Source organism: Beauveria bassiana, assembly GCF_000280675.1.
Source record: "Beauveria bassiana ARSEF 2860 unplaced genomic scaffold BBA_S00012, whole genome shotgun sequence".
NCBI classification, from domain to species: domain Eukaryota; kingdom Fungi; phylum Ascomycota; class Sordariomycetes; order Hypocreales; family Cordycipitaceae; genus Beauveria; species Beauveria bassiana.
This window is the reverse complement of record NW_007930847.1, coordinates 298,353-324,850: the sequence shown is the minus strand read 5'-3', so window position 1 is coordinate 324,850 and position 26,498 is coordinate 298,353. Positions and strand designations below refer to the sequence as shown.

At 53.6% G+C, this 26,498-nt stretch overlaps 8 protein-coding genes across 8 annotated transcripts; 5 read left to right on the top strand and 3 right to left on the bottom strand.

The window, feature by feature from the left end:
* Positions 1-3,181: 3,181 nt before the first annotated feature.
* BBA_04995 (ribonucleoside-diphosphate reductase large chain) lies at positions 3,182-6,021 on the bottom strand (the record flags this gene model as incomplete). The annotated part of the gene is made up of 3 exons (XM_008600092.1): positions 3,182-5,725; positions 5,790-5,947; positions 6,003-6,021. The coding sequence occupies 3 exons, from the start codon at positions 6,019-6,021 to the stop codon at positions 3,182-3,184; spliced, it is 2,721 nt and encodes a 906-aa protein (XP_008598314.1).
* A 2,614-nt stretch (positions 6,022-8,635) lies between these two features.
* On the top strand, positions 8,636-9,986 carry BBA_04994 (TatD family hydrolase; the record flags this gene model as incomplete). The annotated part of the gene is made up of 3 exons (XM_008600091.1): positions 8,636-8,698; positions 8,750-8,927; positions 8,992-9,986. 3 exons carry the CDS (start codon positions 8,636-8,638, stop codon positions 9,984-9,986), a joined length of 1,236 nt encoding a protein of 411 aa, XP_008598313.1.
* A 175-nt stretch (positions 9,987-10,161) lies between these two features.
* Positions 10,162-11,670, bottom strand: BBA_04993 (trfA protein; the record flags this gene model as incomplete). The annotated part of the gene is made up of 1 exon (XM_008600090.1): positions 10,162-11,670. One exon carries the CDS (start codon positions 11,668-11,670, stop codon positions 10,162-10,164), a length of 1,509 nt encoding a protein of 502 aa, XP_008598312.1.
* Positions 11,671-13,833: 2,163 nt separating this feature from the next.
* On the top strand, positions 13,834-14,554 carry BBA_04992 (metallo-endopeptidase-like protein; the record flags this gene model as incomplete). The annotated part of the gene is made up of 3 exons (XM_008600089.1): positions 13,834-14,050; positions 14,185-14,215; positions 14,287-14,554. 3 exons carry the CDS (start codon positions 13,834-13,836, stop codon positions 14,552-14,554), a joined length of 516 nt encoding a protein of 171 aa, XP_008598311.1.
* A 2,156-nt stretch (positions 14,555-16,710) lies between these two features.
* Positions 16,711-17,883, top strand: BBA_04991 (cercosporin toxin biosynthesis protein; the record flags this gene model as incomplete). The annotated part of the gene is made up of 1 exon (XM_008600088.1): positions 16,711-17,883. One exon carries the CDS (start codon positions 16,711-16,713, stop codon positions 17,881-17,883), a length of 1,173 nt encoding a protein of 390 aa, XP_008598310.1.
* Positions 17,884-19,559: 1,676 nt separating this feature from the next.
* On the top strand, positions 19,560-21,040 carry BBA_04990 (basic region leucine zipper; the record flags this gene model as incomplete). The annotated part of the gene is made up of 2 exons (XM_008600087.1): positions 19,560-19,839; positions 20,508-21,040. 2 exons carry the CDS (start codon positions 19,560-19,562, stop codon positions 21,038-21,040), a joined length of 813 nt encoding a protein of 270 aa, XP_008598309.1.
* A 762-nt stretch (positions 21,041-21,802) lies between these two features.
* BBA_04989 (uncharacterized protein) lies at positions 21,803-22,276 on the bottom strand (the record flags this gene model as incomplete). The annotated part of the gene is made up of 1 exon (XM_008600086.1): positions 21,803-22,276. The coding sequence occupies one exon, from the start codon at positions 22,274-22,276 to the stop codon at positions 21,803-21,805; it is 474 nt and encodes a 157-aa protein (XP_008598308.1).
* A 1,620-nt stretch (positions 22,277-23,896) lies between these two features.
* Positions 23,897-25,858, top strand: BBA_04988 (aminotransferase class I and II; the record flags this gene model as incomplete). Its single annotated transcript, XM_008600085.1, has 7 exons — positions 23,897-23,990; positions 24,236-24,711; positions 24,774-25,137; positions 25,186-25,198; positions 25,249-25,452; positions 25,504-25,734; positions 25,834-25,858. 7 exons carry the CDS (start codon positions 23,897-23,899, stop codon positions 25,856-25,858), a joined length of 1,407 nt encoding a protein of 468 aa, XP_008598307.1.
* Between the last annotated feature and the right edge of the window lie 640 nt (positions 25,859-26,498).

Here is a 26,498-nt window from a genome sequence, read left to right as displayed (position 1 = left end):
GCCATGGCCAAGCACTGGGGTTGTCGACTCTGTCTTTGGCGAGGCCCCAGCGCCACAAAACCTCCTCCAGCTCGACTGATCCACAAGGACGATCCACTGGTGCATGGACAGCCATATAGCTTATCATGAACGGATAACACGACAGGGTCATCGATTTTTTCGATTGGCAAGGCCTCGCAGTTTGTATCAATCGACCGACCGTTCAACACCCCCCAAACCCCCTTGCCTTCTCGACTGGTTTGAACTAGACAGTCATGCTCAATGCTTGGGCTCTATAGCCGGACAATCATCAATAGTTTTTGCAGTCTCTGAACTGAAAGCCACATTACCTCACATCTGGCGACCACTGACGCCGTCCGATCTCCAACCATGCTGCACCCATGCTCATGGTTCCATTGGTGCTCCAAGCCACGCTTCTTACAGTGGGTGTGATCCAGTTAGCCGGCAGCTGCCAGCAGCCACTTTGGAACCCATCGCGGCTTTTTGTACCAAATTTGGCCAACATCAACCTAGCCGGGACCTGTTAGTCTTGCTAGTTGAGCTTTCCGGGAAGCTCTTCTGCTCTTCTGGTGCAGGTTTCATGTCATGACTTGACTAGCAAGTTTTCTCTAACTTTTTGCAAGTGCTTTACGAATACTCCTCCCAAGAGCGGACCCAGGTGTCGGACTATGTTGGTGAGACTGCCAGTACGTAGAGGTACAAGTCTGATACAGCCATGTACTCGATGCCCTCGCCACTAATCAGCATAACCGATGCATGCTTACTTCAAATGTCTGTTGGCTAAAACCCTTTGCGACAGCGGCCAACCGCCACCGCTACCCATCGCCAAGCCGATACCCTGACAATTCATGCAAGTAGTGCACCGCTCGCTTGGCCTGGCTGCCTCGCTGCCTGGCAATTTAGATTCAGAGAGAGAAGAAACGCCTCGTGAACCCCGTGAGACATGCAACTTATCTATCGCCGCAATCGGTGCCCTGATTACTTGACGGCTCGATCAGTTGCCGAAAATCACCAGTGTCTCGCAACTCAGGCATTTCCCGATAGGCACTTGTTTACGCTTCACAGTATTGCACTACATCTTCTCATGTGGCGGCTACAGGAACGATATGCAAACGATACAAGATAGAACAAGAATTGATCTCGTGTTCTTCCGCGCCCTCTTTCGTTTGCTAAGCCAACTGTCATCTTAGTACTCGGCTCTTTTTTTCTTATGAATGAGCTCATTCTCAATTCCGACGATACCCAACGTGCCAAGTCAATAGCGATGTCAGGCAGAAAGCCCCCAAATTTTATACTTTACCGCTGTCAGCAGGCGCTTCTGTACAGCACCTTGATTGGCCACGAAATCACACTGAAGCTTCCCTGTATTCGTTCGCGGCCGTTTCCAGACAAAGGTGATCGTCATTGCCTCTCTATTCGGCTTAGGGCTTGCCAAAGAAAGAACGCATCGAGCATTGAAGAAAAAAGTTCTGCACTAATGCACATGGAACCTCGGCTCCCGCCGTTGCATAGCGCGAGAAAACTATACGCTGCGCCGCTCGGAAGGCCGCAGAAGGGAACCCCGGAGGGTAAAAAAAAGGACCGACGGGCCAAGGACAGAAAAGAAAAGTCAATCGACAGTGACGCAACAGATCTGCGCAAAAGTTCCAAGCTGTTGATTGTTATGCACATTGTTGTTCACCTTTGCATTGACGACAACACACCGCATATCCGTATCATGCATGCAGACAAGCATCAACACTTGGCTGACGCTGGTGCATGCAGACCACAGCCTCCATTCACTAATAGTCTCGCGCGCTGCATATTGATTGACTTATCTCTCTTGATGTTGACGTAATGGTCATGACAAAGGATCGGATACACAGAGCTGCAACCTGAGCCTCTTCTGGTGATGCCACTTTGAGACCTTGCCGTGCAGCCTTCTGCTTTGTTGTTGATTCATCCGAAATCAGCACTTGACCACAGATCCGGCACAAAGCCTCTTGTATCCTTCTCGTCACCAGCGGAGACGCTTGCCAAGCGCCAGCAAGCAAGCAATGCTATCGCGCAAGGCACGGGCAAAGAAAGTACCCGGCAAAGGACCAGGATAGATGGTGGGATCATTGAGATATTGTCTTGGTCCCGCCTTGGTTTTCGACAAGCTGTCTCGCTCCAACGACCGTCGGCCTGGCTCACAGAGCAGCTACGCTTCCTTCTTCGACGACATCGTGGAGCTCGGCACCACGGAAATTGAAGAGACTGGTACCTGTGCGTCAATCATAGGAGCACGATAAAGCCAACGCGATCTGACACATGAATCATGAACAAAGACAAGTACCCGGCCGATTGAACGAAAACGTACACCTTTGTACAAGGACTGCCGGTGCCTCATCGACGAGAAGATGTCGCGATTCGGTCAAAGAGCTGAACGAGAGCATGAACGAAGCAGCGGATGCCTGGGTCACACAACCGGCCAAATAGTCGTCTCTGTCAAATCATCGAGCCTTGTTGGCTCTTCTTTGTTTGCATGTTTGACATAAGCCATGGCACGACCATCGGGCGTTTCTAGAGATGGCGGACTATGTTACGGTGCTTCCTCGACCCCTGCCGTTGTTCTCTTCGGCTGTTGCTTCTTCGTCACCAATCACCATGACGTCTTTCAGCTGGCAACTCAGCTTTTGCCACAGACGATGATTGAACAATTAAGCTGCTCGTAACCTAGTTTGTCCTTGTGCATTTGCCAGGGTCTTGTAGCAGCGCCGAGTAAACATGGGAAAGCGGTGATTGGGCGGCTTCTACCAGTTTGAGCAGGCCACAGCACACGACTCAGGACTGTGCACTCAATGATACATTCGTAGTTCACATTAACTAAGTGAAGGAGGAGTACACAGAAACGCTCATTGCAGCGAGATTATTAACATCTCGTCTTGCGAGAGCTTGAGGTAAAAGAGAAAGATAACACCCAAGATATCGTAACCAGTCTTCAAGACGAAACAACAAATCAGCAAACCAAATGATAAAATCCAATGACCAAAGCTGCTATTATCAACCATGAAAGCCTATTTTCACTTGTCCCGTCATGCTTCGCGGAAAATAAAGCAAAAAAAAAAAAATGAACCTTCCCACATGCCTATTCGTCTGCTTCCAAAGCGATTGGATTTGCAGTCATACATTCGTGTCTATAATGATTGTAGGGGATACCCTAACCGCTGCACATAAGGCAGGATTCGGGGTTCTCGATGCTGCAGGCAACGACGGCTTCGGAGTAAATGTCACGCTCGCGGACCTCGTTGCCTTCGCCATCCTCGTCCTGGTTGCTGGTGCGCTTGCCCTCGGCGAGCTCGTCGTCAACCTGCTGCGAGGGCTCAGTGGCAAGAACCTTGGGGCTATCACCATCATCAACATCAGCCTTCATAGTGTTGGGCTTCTGAGGCGAGGATAGGGGCCCTCTGGTGGCGACCAGAGGAGGCGGAGTAGTGGAGGGGGTCGGGATGCCGTTGGAGCTGACAGCACTGACAGTATTGCCGGCATCCTTGGGGGCAGAAGAAACTTTGCTTATGGGAGAGGCAGAGGACATGTAGCTGGTGCCGGCCGGAGGGGCGCGCTTCTTCGGGAGACGCTCGCGGGCAGTAGCGGCATCAACCACCTTCAAGGCTTCCTGATCGACAGTGAACTGGATAGGTGCGGCAGCAGCCTGTGTACGCAGGTAGTACATGCCAGTCTTAAGACCGAGTTTCCAGCCGGCGAAGTGCATGCTGGTGATCTTGCCCATGGTGGGATCACGCATGTGGATGTTGAGTGACTGAGACTGATCAATGAAAGCGCCACGGTCAGCAGCCATTTGGATAACCTGGCGCTGGGAAATCTCCCAGACAGTCTTGTACAGAGCCTTGATATCGGCAGGGATATTGGGAATATTTTGAATGGAACCATTCTCAGCAATGATGCGGTTTTTCATGGCGTCAGACCAAAGGCCCATGTCGACGAGATCCTTGAGCAGCCAGGGATTGACAACCTGGAACTCACCGGCCAGAACACGGCGCTGATAAATGTTGGAAGTGTAGGGCTCAAAGCACTCGTTGTTGCCAAGAATCTGTGAGGTACTGGCAGTAGGCATGGGAGCAACCAGGAGAGAGTTGCGGACACCGTGCTGCTTAACCTGCTCACGGAGCTCATCCCACTCCCAGAGGTCAGAGGGCTTGACATTCCACATGTCGTGTTGCAGAATACCCTCAGAGGCGGGGGAACCCTTGAACGACTCATAGGGACCCTCCTCCTTGGCAAGCTCCACGGAGGCAGTGAGGGCAGCATGGTATATGGTCTCAAAGATCTGCTTGTTGAGCTCACGAGCTTCGGGAGACTCAAAGGGCATGCGAAGGGCAAGGAAGGCATCAGCAAGGCCCTGGACACCGACACCAATGGGACGATGGCGCATGTTGCTGTTGCGAGCCTCGGGGATGGGGTAGTGGTTGACATCAATGATGCGGTTCAGGTTACGCACAACAACCATGGTAACCTCATGCAGCTTCTTGAAGTCATAGACGCCTTGGTTGTAGTCAACGTAGGCGGGAAGGGCCAGGGAAGCGAGATTGCAGACAGCAGTCTCGTCGGGAGCACAGTACTCGATGATCTCAGTGCAGAGATTGGAGCTACGGATAGTACCGAGGTTCTTCTGGTTGCTCTTGCGGTTGCAGTGGTCCTTGTAGAGCATGAAAGGGTTACCGGTCTCGGTCTGTGCCTCTAGTATAGAGTACCAGAGCTTCTGAGCCTTGACAGTCTTGCGACCCTTGCCCTCGCGCTCATACTTTTCGTAAAGAGCCTCGAACTCGTCGCCGTAGCAGTCGGCAAGACCAGGGCACTCATTGGGGCACATAAGGGTCCATTCACCGTTCTTCTCGACGCGCTTCATGAACAGATCGGGAATCCAGAGAGCAAGAAAAAGATCACGGGCGCGAACCTCCTCCTTGCCGTGGTTCTTGCGGAGATCAAGGAACTCAAAGACATCGGCGTGCCAGGGCTCGAGGTAGATGGCAAAGGCACCAGGGCGCTTGTTGCCACCCTGGTCAACGTATCTAGCAGTGTTGTTGAAGACACGGAGCATGGGAATGATACCGTTGGAAGTACCGTTGGTACCGGCGATGTAGGAGCCAGTGGCACGGATGCGGTGGACGTTGAGGCCAATGCCACCCGCCATCTTGGAGATCATAGCGCAAGACTTGAGAGTGTCATAAATACCCTCAATGGAATCATCCTTCATGTCAACCAGGAAGCAGGAGGACAGTTGGGCCTGAGGAGTACCGGCGTTGAAGAGAGTGGGCGAGGCATGGGTAAAGAACTTGCTCGACATGAGGTTGTAGGTCTGAATAACGCGCTCAATATTGTCTCCCCAGATACCGACCGCGACACGCATAATCATGTGCTGGGGACGCTCAACAATCTTACCGTTGAGCTTAAGAAGGTAGGAACGCTCTAGGGTCTTGAAGCCGAAGTATTGGTAGTTGAAATCGCGGTCGTAGACGATGGCGGAATCGAGCTCCTCCTTGTGTCTCATTACGCACTCATATGTTGACTTGGCAATCATGGGGGACGCACGGTCGTTCCTGGGATTGACATAGTGATACAAGTCGCTGATGACGGACGACCATTGCTTCTTAGTCTGCTTGTGGAGGTTGGAGACGGCGATGCGGGCCGCGAGGATAGCGTAGTCAGGGTGGGTGACGGTCATGTATGCGGCAGTCTCGGCAGCCTATCAAGGGGTGCGATTAGCAACGGCGATGGGCGATTGCATTGCGAAGCACAAGAGCACTTACGAGATCGTCAAGCTGAATAGTGGTTACACCACCATAGACACCGGAGATGACCTTTTGAGTGATGGCGACGGGGTCGACATGTTCAGTGTCGAGACCGTAACACAGTCTTGAGACACGAGCAGTAATCTTGTCGAACTGGACACGCTCTTGGCGTCCATCTGCAGTAGACATTAGGGCCGCATCTCAGGATTGGATGGATGCATCGCGACGTACCTCTCTTCTTCACGTACATGGCGTCGACGTGATGGTGTCGACGAAGCGACGATGAAGGGCTGAAAAGAAGAGGCGAAGGGAGAGTTGGTTCTCTCTGAAGGCTGCAAGTATCAACTGGACACATATACAGTTGTTGCAGGATGAAAGGTCGTTGCAATTCAAGGCCTATGTGTGATGCAGAAGCAGATGCTGAAGATGAGAAGAGTGAAGAAAACGCGTAGAAAGAAACGGTGGAACGGGCTTCTTATGTCTGGGCGCGTGGTTTGCTACGCGACGCCAAAAAGTAGCGCGACAAACAATGACAAACCCGAGAAATCCATTAAACGGCTGAGCTAGTGGGGTTTGGACCAGGGTTATCAATGTTGCCCACGGCGACCAGATTGCTGCTGAGACAGAACGGCAATGCAGAAAAACGTCTGTTCATACTCCAGGTCAGGTAAAATTTACTTCGGCTCCTCGAGGAATATACTTTTGCCATTTTGAGGCAATTCTAGCGACTTAGATACGCCACCCACGTCTCGACGTAACCACTTAAAGTGGCAGTTGAGGCGCGTTGTGCGCTGTGGCGCGCAGTCACGTGGACTGGGCGATGCACTTAAAGGCGACGGCGACCGAAGGGAATCGAAGGTAATGCGACTTTTGATTTAGTGTCCTTGTACCTGGCTAACGGAAACGTGAATGCAAGTGTTTGCTTTCGCCGAAACTGAGCAAGCGACTATTGCTGTCAATTTTGAATTCGACATGGTCCCTGTGGCGCGGGCCCGTAGTGCGAATTGCGATGCTTATAAATTGCGCTTGATTAGCATCGCAAATTCAGTCGGCTCCTCAAGTACACGGGACGTTAAGCGTTCGTCTTTCTTCACAGCTTTTCCACCGTTTCGCCTCGACGTTTCAACCGTTAGCAACCGCGGCTGTGGCTGTGGCTGTGGCCGTGACCGCGACCGCGTTTCGCACTGTGACGCGCAATCACGTGCAGTCTCTACAGTGAACAAGGAGGACTCGTAATTCCTTCCCTCTTGGCAACCCGCCACTTCACGCGGGTCGGCCGTGATTTTCGGCTCTATTGCAGCGTACTCACTTCACTAACCTGGCGAGGAATGTGTTCGTCTCGTAACGGCTCGCCAAGAATCGGTGCTCCTCCAATTAAACGCAGTGGTGTCATGTTATGGAAGGGATCCGGCTGACGTGCAACTTTGTGTGATTTCCGAGCTCGGTCACGATCGGACTCCGATCTTATCAGATCATAACATGGGTGTCCGGCTCTCACAGCCATGGCAGGAGCCAATCTGCACTGTGAGGCTATCGCTGGTACCTACAGCGCTCAACTTCAGTTTTCACAAAAAAACCATAAGGCTATGATAAGGTACAATGTATGCACAGCTTCATACCGAAATTTTCACGAGGCGTATCTGTAGCCTCGACTTAAGTCTCTGTTGCAATCTTTAGACGAGTTGGGCTAGCTCTCGAAGACTTTAGTTACTGCCTGCAACAGCAGTCATAGCAGAGGAACCTGGCTCGCGCGACGCTGGATGTGTCGGTTCGTATTCGCAATCACTGCATGACAACGCCAAACGGCAAACAAGCATCAATTTTCATCTTCTCCATACTCCCTTTTGACATGCCTGCATACAACATGCTGTTGCTCACGCCCCCTTCCGACTGATATCACCGACATAGCGAGCCTGTTCAGCAAGCCGCCCATTGACGCTTACCCCAAAGGCCGAGGTCAGCCTCGTCGAGCGCGCGAAGCTACGGCCGGTCCTTGTGGGTACACCGGATGTGCTGAGGCGTTGGCGGCTCCGTAGATACACGCCGGGGCCGTGAAAAGACATGACTACGACAGCAGCCTATGACGACGTATCTGCAGCTTAGATCGGGGCCGTTTCGAGGCGCGAAGCTCATGCAAGGTTGCCTAGCTGCTATCGTGAGCACTACGAATTTCTCGGGCTCGTACTATGAGAAACTGTTTGGAGTTGACTTAAGTAACGAATGGGAGTGGTGTGCGACTTTCGTGATGTCCTCGTGCCAGTCGTGTAAATGACGGCGTAGGGTTCATGGATATGCTGTGTGGCCTCGACAATTTGATACTCTCGAAATTAGCCAGGAGACTCGCCTGAGCGTTGCTAGGTGTTGGTGCCGCCGCTATCCTCAGTTGATCATCTACAAGGGCGACTGAGTGGTGCATATATTTTTTACTTGTTTTAGATGCATGGCGTGGGTGTGTTTTCTCGACATAGGCCTTGCTGTGATGAGAATGCTCTTGATGCGAAGCTGGCTTAGGGCGCGGACGTACAGCGAAACACCTGACCCACTGGTCGAGTAGTCGAGGCGCACTAGCCATTGCCCAAGCCAGCCTCAGTCTGCGAAACTAAAGCCACCACGATAATTCAAAAATCTAACATAACCATAAAGTGGTGACTCAAAGTCACCGGATGACTCTTCAATTATACAAGAAGATCTATACATATCTGTTAAATGCTCTGTCGGCCAAGGTCAGTCGGAAGAAATCTAACATTGAAAATTAGCAAAACTGTCAGAAGACTGACATCACCCACCCTAGACCTCGATTTACCCAACACTCACTATTACGTTGTTTCCCATCACATTGTTTCGTGAATCTGGCGTTTTACAGCATGGCAACTCAAGCACCTTCGGCAGAGCCTTTGCCTCTAGCATATAACCCCAGATATGTCGATGTAAGGAGCTCTCGACGCAACTTGGCGATGACGGCTGACTCATTGGGCCAGATTGGCATCAATCTCGCAGATCGTGTTTACCGCGGCAGCTATCGCGGCAAGCAGAAGCACCCCGACGACCTTCAAGCCGTGGTAGACAGAGCAAAGCAAGTAGGATGCACGAAACTACTGGTGACTGGCTCGGACTGGCACAGCATCAAAGATGCAGCCGACCTCGCACAGGAGTATCGTGAGTCGGACCCGTACACAGTCGACGCTGTATTTTCCTGCTCACACGTATTTTATTCAAACAGCTGGAACCGTCTACTATACTGCCGGTATTCATCCTTGCAGCAGTAGCATATTCGGCGTTGGTGACTCAACTGCCCACGACGAAGAGCACACGCCCCCCTGTGACCCAGACCCGTCAGCGCGCATCCCTGAATGCGCAGTTGACCTTCAAAAGTCGACCGACAACATTTCACAACTGAAAAAGATCTTGACGGATGCTCAGGCGTCGGGCGCCGGCCACCTGATTGCCTTTGGCGAGTTTGGTCTCGACTACGATCGGCTTCACTTTTGCAACAAGACGGTGCAGCTGCACAGCTTCGCCGAGCAGCTCAAGCTCGCCGCGTCCATGCAGCTCCAGCTGCCGCTCTTTCTGCACTCGCGCGCGGCGGCCGCCGACTTTGCGCGGCTGATGAAGGACGCCTTTGGCCCGCGGCTGGAGAGGCTGCAGCGCGGCGGCGTCGTGCACAGCTTCACCGGCTCCCTGGAGGAGATGCGCGAGCTGCTCGACCTCGGCCTCTACGTCGGCGTCAACGGATGCAGCTTCAAGACGGAAGAGAACTGCGCCGTCATCAAGGAGCTGCCGCTGGACCGCATCATGCTCGAGACGGACGGGCCCTGGTGCGAAGTGCGTCCGAGCCACGCCGGCTGGAAGTACCTCATCGAAAAGCTCACAGAGCCAGAGCATGCCGTGTCCGAGACGACGACAACGACGACGACGACGCCTGAGTTGAATGATGTCGCTGGGGCGCCGAATGGCTTTGACAAGAAGCACAAGCCCCAGAAGCAGCCAAATCACGGCAAGAAAAAGAACCAAAAGACGGAGCCGGACGTGCCATCGCGTTTCAAAGCAACCAAGACCTGGCAGGAGGGATGCATGATCAAGGGTCGCAATGAGCCCTGCACAATAGAGCGCATCGCCAAGATTGTGGCGGGCATCCAGGGCGTTTCCGTGGAGGAGGTCTGCGAGGCGGCGTGGAGAAACACGAACAAGGTATTTGACCTCGGCGAGAGCGCATAGCGTTGCGACTTTAGAAGAACAACAGAAAGCGTATCTTGGTTAAGAATAGAAATAGAGTTGGACAGGGTCTGTCCTATCCTGGGGTATCATTATTCCAAAGATGACATCTAATCAACGCTAGATTTATAAATACATGACAAAAAGGCAAGTACACAAAAAAAGGTCATAAAACTCGTCATACTCCTGAGCCCTTGTTTCCTTTTATACGACCATGGTGTACCACGCCTATGGTGACGCCGTCTTCGCCAGTCATCCAGCCAGGCATGCGCTCGCCGTCGACGATGCCGGCCTCCACCAGCTGCCGAATGCCGGCAAAAACATGAGCACCCTGAAAGGTGATGCGCACATTGGGAGTCCAGCGTGAGTCGGCGTCCCGACGTGAAGGAGCAGTCGCAGACGCAGCGTCGTCGCCGTCGTCGTTCAGCATGGCGTCCAAGCTCCCTCGCGGCCCTCTCCTGCCAGAAGTCGGGGCCCCGTCGTCATTATCTGAGCCCTGTACGTCGACGCCATTGACGGACGGGTACGGGTCCTGGACGACGACATCGAGGCGTTCCACGCCCTTGCCGTCTGTCATGATGCCCGAGTCGCCAAAGCGTCCCTTGGCCACGAGCTTGGCGCGTTTGGCCTCGCGGCGCTGCTGCGTCAGCGGTGAGGCTCTTTTACGGCTGTGCTCCGACGCCGACAGCGGGTGCGGCGGCAGCACCGAGTCCAGAGGCGACTTTTTGTTCTTTTCATTGGCGTAGATGCTCCAGCCTCCGTTGGCGGCATTGCCGCGGCCCGGACCTTTGCGATCGAGCAGCGCATCTAGGTTTCTGCTGGTGAGGCCCGAGTTTTTAAGGGTGAAGCGCTGCCGCGGTCTGGAGAGCGCTTTCGGCACGCCCTTGACGATTAAGCTCTGCAGGCTGCGCGACTCGCCGTGGGCAGACGCACCCGCCGACTGCGACTTGGAGATGTAGAGGTTCGGCGAGCCATCGGGGAAGGCAAGATAGACGGTGCGAGAGGAGGTGTAATTTGTGGCCGCGCCGTTGGCGCTGCCGGCGGAGAGAGCGAGCTGGCTGTTGTAGGGCGAGTCGATGGCGAAGACGCGCAACAAGAGGACGGGATAGTCGCTGGGCCTGTAGAAATGGTAGTGGGCCTTTACGTCCGGGAGGACCTGGTCCTGCAGGTTTTGGAGAAAGGTCGAGGGGTGGAAGCGGGGTATCTGCAAGCTGGCCTCATCGACGGTGAGCGTCTCCTCGTCGGCGTCGTGCGTCGGGTGGGTGAGGGGCAGGATCTTGTAGGCCGTCCACTTCTGAGAGGCCGGGTGCTCGTCGAGGTAGGCAAAGTCGACCATGGCGAGCTGATAGAGGGTGAGGCCGTGGCGCCAGTCGCCCTCGAGGATACGACTGACGACGTCGCGCTTGGAGCCCCTCTGCTCCTGCATGTCAACGTAGAGCTGCTGCAGCTCGGCGATGGTGCGGCAGGGCGGGTAGAGATCGTCGCTGTCGGGCTCCTGGTCGGGCCCGCGGCGGTCGAGGTAGGGGACGGCATTGGCGACGGTGCCCTCGTCGAGCCAGTCGAGGGCCAGCGCGATGAGCGACTCGCGGGACAGCCGGTTCAGGCTCTTGATGACGACGAGGTTGGAGGGGTCGACGCGCAGCGACGAGGGCAGTCGGGCCGTCGTGGGGATGGAGAGTCGAGACATGGCCACGGGTGGAAGCCTCCCATAGCCGGAGCTGGGATATAACGACGGATGCAGATGTCAGACGCAGAGGATGGTGCGGCTAAAAAATCAAACTCAATTGGCGATGATTGGGTGGTGTTGGTGTTAATGTCTCAACAAGCGGTTAAGAGCTCGTGGCTGGAAGACGCGTCGCGCGACGCCACCAGATGAGGCTGCCTTTTGGGGGCAATTTTAGTGGATATTGCGCTGCAAGGCTGACACGAGGCGCTGTAAATCGACACGCTGCCCCTGGACTTGAACCGGCAACAGCTGTTAACCGCTCTAATTCGAACTCCGTCCACTTGCTGCTCCAACGACCTACCTACAACCGTCGTTCCTCCGATGAATAAAATGCCTGCAATCAGTTGGAGAACACAGGTCAAAGTTCTGGCCGGACTGTCGTTTAGAGGCATCGATGCGTCGTAGGATCCCGCACATCACCCACCACCATTAGAGCGGGATTCAACCCCACGCCAGGGACAACCTTTCCACATCAACATCTCCGCCATACCCTTTCTCAGTGTCATGACCGGCCCCGCGAACCCTCTCAAGCCCTCTCCGGCAAATAGAATATCCCAAACCCTCGGACAGTTCCATCTCCTCGAGTCGGTGCGCTAGCCCTGGCAAGCTCTCCAGTCTTCGGCTGCCACCTAGCTTCTCTGGACGACGCTCCGTCGTCTCGCAGAAATAGAAGTCGGCAGATATCCATTACTTCTCACGTCGGCCAGCCACGATAACGGGCTACATGATATCTTTGTGATAAAGCCGGCTACAGTTTCCGCCTGGCGTTGAAGTGGACAGTGACACAGGCCAACAACATCTGCCGGTGCCACAACCCGTCTCTGTGACTCTCTTCAAATGTGGCCAGCACAAGAGCTTGTCTCAGTAGTGCCTCAGAGCACATATTTCTCTGGATATGCTCCGATGCTAAGCATATTCGGCTCTCCATAGTGCCAAGCCGCGCTCTTCAAACAGAGTCCCGCTCCGACATGAGCAGATCGTCATGGGCAGATTGTCATGTCCGCATATTGCTGGCTGCTGGTCACCATATTCACAGCTCATGCCTTGATTGACAAGGCAGGGCCTTGATAACTCTATTCTGATGGACCTGAATTGAACAGCTTTTATCTCTTACCCAAGTCAATTAGTCTTTCCTATACGCGCAAATGGAACGGCACTGTCCGACGCTACTGTGCAATCGCCCCCTTGGCTATGGACACATAGGTTTCGAACGAGGACTTGAATGAGATTCTTCACATATGCCATAGCAGTGTGTTGTGAGAACTTTGAGAATGGTTGCATTGCAAGATTGGGTCGCAAGCTTTGCCATATCGGCTGGCCCAACACGCACGAAACGAGCAAAGGCGACAGTCTAACTTCCTCAGTCACGGCACGTATCCGTTATAGTGAAGTTTGGACATCTCTTCACCAATCGGAGAAGGAATTGCCCTCCCGCGGCTCACATGGACCTGCTCAAGCTCATAGCGTCCACTCCGGCCGTAAGCCCCATTAAGTAGGTTATACAGTGGCATTCGAGCATAAGCACAACTCTATCACAACTCTATCACGATTTCCAATATGCTTGCAACTCTTCGCTGTGTACGATGGGACACATAAGCAGCCACGATCATCACCTACGTGGCCCCGAACGTCGACATGCACATGTCGCGAGAGTGCACCAAATCACGGTCTACCAAGGTCCAGATTAATTGGCTTACGATAGATCAGCACTTGAAAGCAGTTGCCATAGAGCGCGAACTCAGGCATCCCAGATCGAGTAGTACTGATATGGGATCGGACACCTCTGCCAAGACGGCCTTGGCGATTTTGAGCAAGTCCCATCAAATATAACATCTCTCGGACGACTGATATTATCTTTCTCCAATATCTTGGCAGCGATCAGCCAGTTTGTATCCAATACGGCCAAAATGCCATTGCCAACGATGGAAGCTCTTTGGAGCAAAGCTGTATTGCAGCTGCTCCGAGCTTGCCGTCATTTCAAATACTATCTAGTCGCATTTCCAAGTATAAAAGCTTCAGTTGTGCCGTCTATCAAACAAAAACTCATCCATCAAGGTCAACCGTCTTGACGGCTTCTCAGTACTCTTATCAAGGCCTCTACCAAGTCGAACCCTTCTCGTCACCATGAGGTTCTTCACCCTCGCCGCCGCTCTTACCTCTGTGGCTACTGCTGCTCCCTCTGCTGCCCGCTCTGCCCTTGACGTCAAGATTGAATCGGCTGGTAACTCTGGTCAGGTCAAGGCCACCATTACCAACACTGGCAAGGACAACCTCCAGATTTTCAGGCATGGCACCATCTTTGATGATGCCCACACCGAAAAGGCTGCCATTGAGGCCAACGGTAAGACCAAACCCCACGATACATTTGCATGATGCGAAACTCTGCTGACATGCAATCTGCAGGCAGCAACGTCGACTTTCAAGGTCCCCCGTCTTCGCCTTAGCACCGATAATTTGACCGACTCCGACTTCCAGAAGATCGATGCTGGCTGGCCAGTCCGTCGAGGTCAGCTTCCACCTTATTGAGACACATGACTCTCCGCTGGCGGCAAATACTCCGTCTCCTCCACGCGGCAGCCGCGTCCTCGGCTACACTCAGCCCTCACGCAGCCTCCAGGTCTACTGCGACCTCTATTGGGACGACCTCCCCGCCATTACTAGCGGCTGCCACCGTCAGGACCAGTCCACTACCACCCTCCACGAGACCGCCCATCTGCGCGAGATCGCCGGCACCGCGGATAATTGCTACGGCTACGACAACATTCGCAAGCTGACCACGGCGCAGAGCCTGTACAACGCTGACAGCTACGATATGTTTGCCAGCGCCATATACTCTGGCTGCTAATTGTAATAATTCTTGGGATATGATCTGTACGAGACAAGGCGTGCGGGGCCAGTATGTACCCGAGGAAGCGAGTGTAAGAAGAACCAAAATTGAGTGCCGTGACCGAGGGTCTTGTACATGCAGTACATATTATCAATGAGATATGACACCCAAATACACGAACTGGAGCTCTACCGTGATCTAGGAGCTGCCTCGAGTAAGACTGTGCTCTTCTAATCACGTTGTTACTCTTTATGAGTGCGCGGCGCGGATGCCACCACAACGATAAAGCGTGTAAATTTCCATATTCATCAAGGGCTCGAGCCCCCGCATTTCATCATTCAATTCCATAAGAGTTAAAAAATCATGAAAAGACTAGCAGCAATCTCTCAAGAATGTTGTCCTCAGGGCAGGAAAAAGGCCTTATACGGAGGCACCGATGGCGTGATGGCGCCATCGCAACAAGAGGGCTGGAGGACAGGGGCCCCGTGCCATCCCGTCTCAGCTCGCTCCACAAAGGCCTGCATTTTTGAGTCCATGCAGAATTCTCAACCGAATTGCTTCGGCCTGGTTGATGCAGACCCGACTCTAACTTGTGGGGGGCCTTTGAGTTGGCTGCTGCACTCGTCGTGCATGGCGGTAACTACAGGAAACACACGGAAACAGACGGCTTATACGGAGTATAAACACATGTGATTTGTCCCTGTACGGCTGAGACGTTGAGCCGAACGAGGGAACTTGGTGTACTGGCCTTTGAACTGGATCGTAGCCGTTGCGGGTGTTGAGCGATACTATCTCGCGGCTGATGGCAAGGCGACTCAAAGGCGTCCGAGGTATTCCGAGCCATGTGGAAAACTTCCAATAATAAATGATACCCATGTGATAATGGAACACTGCGTATCATCCATGTATGTGTCTCACCTGGGATCTTTGTCTCAAGTTCTTCGCTCTTCACTTGAATGAGCAGCAGGCGAGATCTCTCGGAAGGTTTGGGAGGCAGTCGTCGGTCCATTGCTCCGGGGCGACAGTACTGTTAAGCTCAGAAGCTGAATGCTACTCGTCATTCCGTTCTTACTAGCTAAGTGACCAAAAATATATGTTATTAGCTGTATCTGCCAAGTTTCCCTCCACACATTAATTCAATAAGGGGTAACTTCAACTCCTCCATCGATAAGAACCTGAAATTTGACTGAGAGCAGAGCTTATCGCCTAGTTCCCTCAAGGCTCGGAACAGAAATGTATTTGAGATAGGACATCCCATAAGAAGTTGTGGACTGGATGAATTTTAAACATTGATGTTGGTGCTTCAGGGTTCTGCGAGTCACGCAGCAGATCGCTATGTAGCGTGGATCAAACCTGCAGTGCAGCCTGCCGTTGCAAAAAAATGCACGAGCTTTGACCCCAGCAATTCAGAGCGATTTGAGTACCAAAAAAAGTCTGTTTAAGAGCCGGGAAAATGTCGCTCGCAATTGTGACGGCCAACGGAGGCCGACGCCTAAAATCATTTCCGCTCAAGTAAAGCCAGATTCCATTTAGGCTGATAGAACATAATATTAGTCATGATCTTCGTCGCATTTGCGTCTCTGCTCACGTCAATGTGCAGTAGTCTTTTGAGTAACATATAATCCACTACTTGACACGCCTAACGATTAGTAGCATGACAAGTATGTAGACCAGGGATCGGATCTCAGAACTTCTCACAGGGCGAGCTGCGAGTGGTTACATCATCGCGTGGTTCCATCTACCGTTGTAGTGCAAAAAAAGAAGAAGAAAAAAAAAAAAAAGGGCCATCTTCATAATCAATAAGATTCGAGACGAAAGACCCTTGATGAGTTTCTAGATTGGCGTCATGCGCGCCAAAGCGGATTACATGTGGTTGCTTGGCCTCTGCATTGGGTTTGTAATCCATAGAAAAGTCGGCGCCAACCAACGTGGCTGTTTTCAAGGCACTGGACGTATAGGTGCGCTGGCTGACAATTACATTTCCGCTACCGCGCGGCTGCTTACAATATAAGCTTCAACCATCGGTGCTCGCGCTCTCATGGTAGATCCGTCTATTCTCAATCCGTCAATGGGGGCCCAATATAAAATACACAAGTTGTAGAACCTTTTTTTTTCTCTCATCAACAATTCCGAAGTACAGTGAAGTAGCTATTCTACCAATACATAAATTCACCATGCCAGTCCCAAAGCCGATTCTCATCTCGGGCGGCGGCCTCTCCTCTCTGCTCCTCGGCCAGTCCCTGCTACGCTCCAAAATTCCTTTCCAAATTTTTGAGCGCGACTCTTCCTTTATTTTTCGCGCCCAAGGGTACAGACTACGACTTTCCGCCGAAGGCCTCGACGCCGTGGAGTCGGTGCTCAGCCCCGAGCTGTGGGAGCACTTCTGGAGCAAGAGCGGCAAGACGGGCGGCTTGGGCTTCTCCGTACTCGACGCCGTTACCGGCGCGACCATTGAGGAGACGCTGACTGTCGGCGGCGGCCTGTCGTCGCGCGGCGGCAAAGTGGTTGGCATGGCGCGCGGCGACATGCGCCAAATATTTGCCCAGGGCCTCGAAGACCACATCCAGTGGAACAAAAAGGTGGCTGGCTACGAGCTGACTGCGGACGGCGTGCGCGCTGTCTTCCACGATGGGAGCAAGTCGGATGAGGGTGCCATGCTCATTGGTGGCGACGGCATCTATTCCAAGATTGCGCAGCAGGTATCGGGCGGCCGCCTCAAGACGTACGACACGGGCGCGCGCGGCATTCACGGACAGGCGCCAACGACGGCGTTCAAGGGCCTCGGCGAGGGCGTCTTTGCGCTGCGCGGGCCCGACGGCGTCGGCATCATTACCAACGTCCGGCCCGGCGAGATGGACGACGCCGGCGTCGAGTTTGGCTGGACCATGACGGCGCGGCCAGGCACCATCAACGCGCCCAACGACGACTACAGCATCGTCGGCTCCGTGGCCGCCTCCATCGCCAAGGACCTCACCAAGGACTGGCACCCGCGCTTCAGGGCGCTGGTGGAGCAGATGCGCGAAGAAGAGGCCGCGTTTTGGAAAATTACCTGCTCCACGCCCTCTGGCGTCCCGGAGTGGCCCAACGTGGCGAGGGTGACGGTCATTGGCGACGCCGCGCACAGCATGACGCCGGCGGGCGGGCTGGGTGCGAACACAGCATTGCGAGACTCGGCGTTGCTGGGCCGCCTGATTGGCGAGGCTGGGGGCTTCAAGGAGGGACTCACGGCAGCGTACGAAAAGGAGATGCGCGTGTACGGGAGCGAGGCAGTGGGCCAAAGTTACGGCCTGGCAAGCAGACAGTTTGGGATTCACATTGACGAGGATAAGACGAAGCTGGCTTCGTAGGTCCAATGATAGTACGACTTCCACTGCCTGTAACACTACTCCCTGCGCATGCCATTGATCTACATATCTTAGAACTCGACTCAATCTAAGCCAATAAGCGAAATTACCGAGACATTTCAAACTGTATCAGATTTGCGTAATTGTTCTGCAAGACCGAGTGACTAGTCGACTGAGCCCTTTGTTTCGACTGGCTCCTCGCAGTCCTCGGGCATGTGGCTGCTTTGTTACGGGGGCCCTAATATAAGCTTCGAGACAATGGAGCCGCTGGTCGGAAATTTAGGCCCAAGTTCCAGATATTCATCAATAGTCGGCTGCATCACGGCCGTAGTGTGCTGCAAGAAGCTGCCACGCTGCGTCGGATAGCTGTAAGTGGTAGTGCCGATGGATCACGTCATGATGGCGTTGCGACTGGACGGCAGCCATCGGCTTTTGGGGGGAGATGCGAACGATAATATCAGACGCAGGTCTACGGAGTAGAAGTACTCGAGCAGGAGGTTACGATCGTCTCATGTGGCCCTGCGTGCTTATGCCCAATTGGCGCGAGCTTTGGGACAACGGAAAAGAAGAGGAGCAAAATCGCAGCCAGCTTTTGGTAGCGGCACGTGCGCGGAGTCGAAGCGCCGCGAAGATGATTGGGATTGATTACACAAGCGGGCATTGGATTTGCCGGACCCTGCAGCTGAAGTGCATGCACAATGGAAAGCATGTGGGATGGCAGGGAAGGCGCGAGCAAGGATCCAGTGCAGTGGGGGCCAAAGATAAGGCCATGGAATGACGGTCGGACATGTGATTGGCTCCGATGCCTTCATGCATGCTGCTATTGGTATAACTTAAGCTCTGCCCCGCACATTCAGTAGTTTCCAAAACAGCTGGAGATCAATGATTTCTAAGCACCGCCTCTCAGCGGAACTGGCCTAGGAAACGGTCAGGCAAGGGTCCGAAGCCAGAAGGGTGAAGACGCCAGCGTTTAGTAGCGTTGCAGGTTTTATTTTTCTTTTTCTTGGGCGAGTCTGATGAATATCTTTGACTGCGTCAGGCTAGAGTGTCTCGGTCAGGGACTAGCTGTACAAGTCGTAAAGCGTGCTCGCTACGTTACAGCATGATTCACGCTGAAAGACCCACCGAGGAGCAATAAACCAAGGCGGCGGACTCCCACTGTGGCACCTGTTTGCGGGCTGAAGACTTCTTTGTGGCCACCGAAAGCGCCCCATTGCCCCCCAAAAAAGCCCTCGGCTATGACCACTGGCAAGTCTCGCGACCTGCCTGCAGCCACGGCGCCCGCAGGCAACTCGAACGTTATCGGAGCCCCTCGGCGAGCGAAAAAAATCCGCAAGACTCACGCAATATCCACCACGACGCCCCGCGTTATCTCTCCGCAAACCACCACGAACGCTTTTTCTTCATCATCACAGGCGACAAACGATATTGAATCTTCGACGACGTTGCTGCGACGGAAACACCTGCTGTCGTTTTTCTTTATTTCTACGCAAACGATACTGCGACCGACATCCCACTGCCCGGCGCAGCGCACAATCGCATCTCCACGGCCTTTTCGAATCTGCGACCGACAGCGTGATAGAGTCCTTCCATCACCAGAACCCAAATTCCATCATTAGAAGGTCATTCGAAAAATTACGAGCCTCTTGACGGACTCGATAAACGAAAACAAGACGAAAATGTCCAACTATAATGGCCGACACGGCCCCAATGTGGCAAACTACCTCCGCGACCTCAACACCATTTCTCCTCAGGAGGGCTCCGTCGACGAAAACTTCAACATTGAGGGCGACCTTGCTCTCTTCACAAACACCGAGTTTTTCGATTTCGAGACAGGGCAAAACACCGACTTCCAGGCCCAGCCTGTTAAAGAGGCTACCCATTCGACACCCTCGTCTGATGATGTGAGCGCTGCTCCCTCTGTCATGGGCGACATGCCCAACTTGGATTTCATCTCCAGTATGTACATTTCTTTTTGCGTCTTGTTCTACCTTGCGTCACCATTCAATTCCGTCCATGATCCTACCAGCCTCGTTTACCACACATTTACTGGCCTACCTGGGCTGTCTGCCAACCAAGGCTGTCTCCCAACCAAGGCTAGCGCGGGAGAGACCAAAACGATTCGCAGACCAGTTCAGCTTGACCCCTCCCTCGCATCAGCTTCTCCCACACTTACATCTGTGCCTCTGGCACAATACCCCCGCCTCTTTGCAAATTGCGACATGGCAGTTTGGCGCGCTGGAGTTGCAACAGTCAGCTGTCCTTACCAGCCTGTCAGGACTCTCGCTTCTGGTTCAAGTGGGGCAAGATCCAGGGAGCCTGGGGCTTACAAATGGTGGGACCGATGGTGCAATTCCTCGTGATGCCGGGGCCCCTCAGTCAACCTACCCTATCGGGACTGGGCTGCACGGCCTCGGTGCATCTAAGCAGATCGAGTGGTTGTTGATAAGGTTGTCATGTTGCTATAGGCTTTTCTTCTTGTCTCTCGGCCTGCTTATACTGATCATTCCCTTTTCACTTTCTTTTTGCTTTTTCTATCCTCGCAACTGCGGTGCTTGCTCTGCGGCACCACACAATGTTGAGCACCCTGTATCGCGGTTGACTAACACGGCCGCCGCCAATCATAGATGACTTTGCCTTCAACGAGTTCAACAACACATATGCGCCCCAGATGAACACCTTTGCCGAAGCCAACCACAACTTCCAGCCTCTGCAGCCCAACCATGGCGCCCAGATGCCTCACCCGAACGCCCAGTACCACGCTGCCGCTTCCCGCGCTGCGGAGGTCAAGCATAAGGGTGAGCCCATTGCCCCCCAGACACAGGCCCTGCACTTTGAGGAGGCCTCACGCGTTGCTGCCGAGGAGGACAAGCGCCGCCGCAACACGGCCGCTAGTGCCCGCTTCCGCATCAAGAAGAAGCAGCGCGAGCAGGCCCTCGAAAAGTCGGCCAAGGAAATGCAGACCAAGATGTCGGACCTCGAGAACAAGGTTTCGCAACTTGAGACGGAGAACAAGTGGCTGAAGAACCTGCTCGTTGAAAAGAATGAGGGCAACGAGGATATCTCAACTCTGTGGAAAGAGTTTACCAAGCAAGCCGGCAGCAAGCTCAACAAAGCCGCCCAGTCGAGTAGCGCCGTCGCCGCCAAGGAGGAACGGTAGTTTCTGGCCTTTTGTGTGTTTTGCAGCTGCTTGCTTGCCTACACACAATAGACACTGCTACAAAAGTTGGAATGCTTTGAACCTTTACTACAAGGATGAAAGCTGGCGTTGTTTTCTCGGGGGAGGGACATGTTACATGTTCGTCTCTTTACTTTGTCTTGTTTTTCTTTCTTCACTTGTTTCGATTACATATGGGAATGCTTGGTGGTTTTACGTTTATCGATGAGGCTTAGATCTCGTCGGCGCATAAGATGGGCCAGGCGGCAATTGGCAGGCAGCACAAGGACTGAGCAGCGGGCGGTCCGGGCTGTATAGACTGTGGGACAACTATGGCGATGGACTCTGGTTGGCAGTTGATGAACATGTCTAGATGACTACGTGTTGATGACTTTTTAAGTTGATTTAATCTCTACACACTTGATGTATACACCTGATGTATACATATTACAAACATGCGATATAACTATACTGTGATTTGAGTACTTTCGAAGAGGCAATGAAAGTAGTAAAGGGTCGAAAAATGTAAATCAAAGCGCTATGCTACTGTTCATGGGAATTGATGTCCGTCCTACCCTGTGTTCGTCCTGAACTGATGTCCTGACCTGATGCTCGCTCAACCCTGATGTCTGTCTACCTGAGGACATCTCACCCGACGTCTATGCTGCAATTGGCTTCTTCAACCTATGCATGCACGGTCGCTTCCATATGCTCTGCGCGTGCCAACATGACTATTCCGCCCCTCACATCCGGTGCCTATGCAATTTACTGCTCGCCGCCGCCGCCGCTTCCCTGCTCCTCTTCCTTTTGCTTCCTGAGCGCGTCCAGGCGCTTCTCGTTGCGCCTGCCCACCATGCGGACCGTCGTCTCGCGTTCCACGGCCGTCATCTCCTTCCAGTTGGCGATGCGCGCCACGGTGCCGTCGACGTTGACGACGAGCGGACCCAGAGCGGCGAGCTTGACCGTTGACCCCTCGCCGCTAACGTCGAGCGTGATGGGGTCGGAGCCGGCGGCGTCGCCCGGCGCGGGCAGGCCTTGCGGGTGTTGCGGGTGGTCGGCAGGGCCGTCTTTGGATGACGACGACGACGAAGAAGATGCGGCGCGGCTGGACGACATGGAAAAGGGGCGAGGTGTCGTGGCGAAGGCGTGGTGGTGGGAGACGGTGGATGCGGGATGGCGCAGGAGGTGGTGATGACGCAGAGAGTGCCGTGCGAACGCTATTAAGGCGGTGCGGGGCATTGGAGGGATGCTGCTTTGGTTTTGCACGGGGCAATTGGAGAATGGGTCGATGATGGCGCAGTGTGTGTTGTGATGCTCGGGGCTGTTGTGCTTCAAGAGAGTCGACGGATGAGGCTGTTGATGGAGCAAGTCATTTTTTTCTGACAGGGCTTGGCGATTTTGGCTCCAGCGTGGGTTAGGTGTCTCGATGCGCCCTCGGCAGCCAGGGTCCGAGACAGGTGGCGGCGGCGCGACATTTGAGGTTGCCCCAGCACATGGCGTGTAAATGTAAGTATTTGCAAGTCTACACGGGTTGAAAAATTGGTATTAGTATGGTGTTGCCGAATATATTGCTCTCCGATTCGAATGTACAAGGCGACTCTTACTGCCCTGCCCGCCTTGCAGCGCCGTCATTCATCCGATGGCTTCGGTGAGACTTGCATGATGGGCTTCTGTGGAGCAAAAGCCCATGGGGATGGAGGGCCCTGCAGGCGGCTGCAGATTTTCTGCAAAATAATCCACGGAAATTGCAACAAGTGCTGTGCAACAGTGTGGTTTCTTGTTTTTCCGAGGCGGGAGCGCCATGGCAGGTATGCGTTGTTTGTTTGTACGGAGAAGCTGCGTCAAGCCATTTGCGTCATAACAGAGTGCGCAAGGGACAACAACAAAACGTCCGCGTTTGGAGGTCTTTTGTGTACTGTCTTGTTTGCCAGGCCGTATTGAAGGTTAATGCCTCAAGCAATCACCAGCTTGACCAATTTCCGGATTGGCCCGACACGGGCATCGAGAGCATGTTATATAGTTGGCCCCTTTTTGATGAAGCGTGGAAGGAATTAATACTCGTCCGGAGTCGCCGTGGATGCATCTCCAAGCTCAAGGGACCGGCCCGCGGATTGGCGATCACCATTGTCATGCAGCTAGGCTGCTAGGTTATTTGGGGAAACAATATTCGTATTTCTCTCCGAGTCATTGCCTTGTTGTTCCAGTGTCTGATGAAAGTGTATTGCGAGCTTTGGTTGGTGAGTTGGTAGGCGGCGTACTCTGTGGTATTCGCTCACCCCCATTTCATCCTCTTGGCCCGCCCCTCTCTCTCTTGTGTTCGATGGATCCCGGCTGTCCAACACGACCCCAGCATTGGCGTGTGCCGCATTTCCGAAGCTCCTTGGGTGATGTAGAGTGTGGCATGATGACAACTGGTTGTTTTGCAGGCGCACATGTGTGTGTAAGAGGGAGGGCGGAGTGCTGCGGCTGTCAATGCATGGGAGAGATGACGAGGGGCAACACTGACTGGTTGGTCGTTGGCAGCTGGCAACAATTCACGTTTGGAGTCACTCTCTTTTTCTTTTGTGAGGGGTCCAAGGTGGAATGGACCTCGCAGCTGGCAGCCCCAATAAAATAAAAAAAGACCGACCGCCCTCTCAAAGTAGACGTTCGACCCTCATCAGCGCTTCGTTTTTTTCCTGACTCGACTCCTCTTCTTCTCCCTCCATTAATTCTCTGCTCTTCTTCGTCGTTGCATGCGAGCCCATCTTGCAGCATCATACCTTTTGTTTCTGTCATCTCTTCGAATAGCCGAATTGTCGCGTCTCAACACGCATCTCGCATCGTCAAACAGCTTCAGACACCCATACCACTGTCACCATGTTTAGCGGCCGCAAGTTTTCTTTTAACCGCCACACCGGCGCTCCAAAGCCCATGGCCAGACGCTTTTCCAACGCTGAGCCCGGGTCCAACGGTACGTTGTTCTAGAAATCCGAAAAATCGCTCATTCCTGCCGCTGCCCAGCCTAAAAAGGTCCCTTGCCTCACCTGCGCCGACGAGCTAGTTACCCCGCCAAACTCTTACACAGCTCTGTCGCAGCCAACGCCAACGACAACGCCACCGATGAGATTCAATACGAGGCAGCCACCGACAATCTCTGATACCCAGCTCCCATTTAATGTCACACCTCGAACGTGTACTAATCTCCCTTCCCGACAGAGGTCCAATCCAAAGTCCACCGCCAGTTCCGCAATGCCCACGAAGGCCACATGCCCCATGCCGGCCTCGACGCCAGCCGCGCGTCCACCGGCGTCGTCTGGTGCACGGAGCGCGCCTGCGAGTACGGCTTCATGGAAAACCCCGAGGAATGGGCCAACCTCGGCCAGGGCGCCCCCGAAGTCGAAGACGACATTGCCGGCTGTTTCCCCCGCCCCAACACCATTGACATTTCCATGGCCGCCCGGGAGTACGGCCCCACCGCCGGCATCAAACCCCTCCGCGAGGCCGTGGCCAACCTCTACAACGAGGCGCACCGCAAGGGCAAGGAGAGCCAGTACACCTGGGAGAATGTAGCTATTGTCCCCGGTGGCCGCGCCGGTCTGATTCGCATCGCCGCCGTCCTAGGCACGTCGTATCTGTCCTTTTTCCTGCCCGACTACACGGCTTACAATGAAATGCTGAGCCTATTCAAAAATGTAGGCTAGGCGTCGATCTACACTTTGCCCTCTTCTTAGGGGAAAGAAGCTTACATGCATAGTTTGCTGCCATTCCCGTACCCCTCTCCGAAGAAGATGGCTACCACATCCACCCCGACAAGATTGCCGAGGAAATCTCCCGCGGTACCTCTGTCATCCTTACCTCCAACCCCCGAAACCCGACCGGTCGCGTCGTTGCCAATCCCGAGTTGGCCGAGATTCAGGATATCTGCCGTGGCCGCGCCACCTTTATCAGCGACGAGTTTTACTCTGGCTACAACTACACCAGCAACTGCGACGGAACCACCATCTCTGCCGCCGAGAATGTCGAAGACGTCGACGAAGACGATGTCTTGATCATTGATGGCCTTACCAAGCGATTCCGACTTCCTGGTTGGAGAATTGCTTGGATTCTTGGCCCCAAGGGTATGTATAGCGTCATGTCTAGTCAGAGCATCCGCTAACAGATGACAGAATATATCAGCGCGTCGGTGACTTGAGCATCCACACTGCTTGCCTGGTACTAACTCTTTCTAGGATTGGTTCCTGCGGTAGCTACCTCGACGGTGGTGCCAACCATGCCTTCCAAGAGGCGGCTGTGCAATTCCTCGAGCCCAAGCTTGTCCAGGAGGAAATGGTTCACCTGCAGCGTCACTTCCGTGACAAGCGCGACTTTGTCGTCAAGCGCCTCCGCGAAATGGGCTTCGTCATCAAATACGTCCCAGACTCTACCTTTTACCTGTATGTGCCTTTGACACCTCTAGAATCAATAGTGTATGTTAACGGGCGCAGCTGGCTGAACCTCGAGGGGTTGCCCGAGGCCATCTCTGACGGCCTCAACTTTTTCCAGGCCTGTTTGGAGGAAAAGGTCATTGTGGTGCCAGGCATCTTTTTCGACTTGAACCCGTCGCGTCGTCGCGACCTGTTTGACTCGCCCTGCCACCACTTTGTGCGGTTTTCGTATGGTCCTAGGATGGACGTCCTCACCAAGGGCCTCGACCGCATCGAAAAAGTGGTCAACAAGTACGTTTTACATCCTTGAAGAGTTCTTGAAAAAGCGTCATTGAAAAGTGTACATGAAAAGTGTACTTGTCTTTGTGTCTGCTAACAAGTAGCGTGCAGGTTCAAGAAGCAGGCTTCGTCTTAGACGAGATGACGGCGTAGATGGTGTTGAAATGCACAGCCCACCATGGAATCATGGACAAATGAGCACATGTTTTGAGTATAAACGACTCTAAATCACGCTAGCGTATTCCAACAAACAAAACTGGGATCAAATGTTGTCAAAATGTGAGCCTTGGCGCCTGCCGGAAGTGTCAAAAACATCGCCCGACCCGGGAGAAACTGACTTGTCTCTGCTGCGCATGCCGGCTGCAAACGAGGCGGAAATAGCGGCAGACTGTAGGAAATCTCAAGGAGCACTAAAATTTGTTCTAGAACAAAGGGGCAAGATCTAGTATTCTCCACTTGAACGCGCAAGGCACACTAATGGAGAAATCGGATGCATCATGATCTATGGCTATGCAAAAGCCTGGGTGGCTGTGCAAGTATTCATTGCCATGGGGCGTTCCGTCAGGGCCTGTTTGGTGGCCGCCTTGGGCGACCAGGCAAAAGTTTCCCTAATAATGACATGTGAATGGACCAGCACATCAACGTACTTTTGCTGCCTGCATGGCCATGTCTCATTAACTGTGTGTGCCTGTGTTGACTTTTTTTTTTCTGCCTCTCCCACAAGGCGTGCGTGCGTCGGGCGCGTAGGCAGAGGCTGTGACATGTCGTCGTGTAAA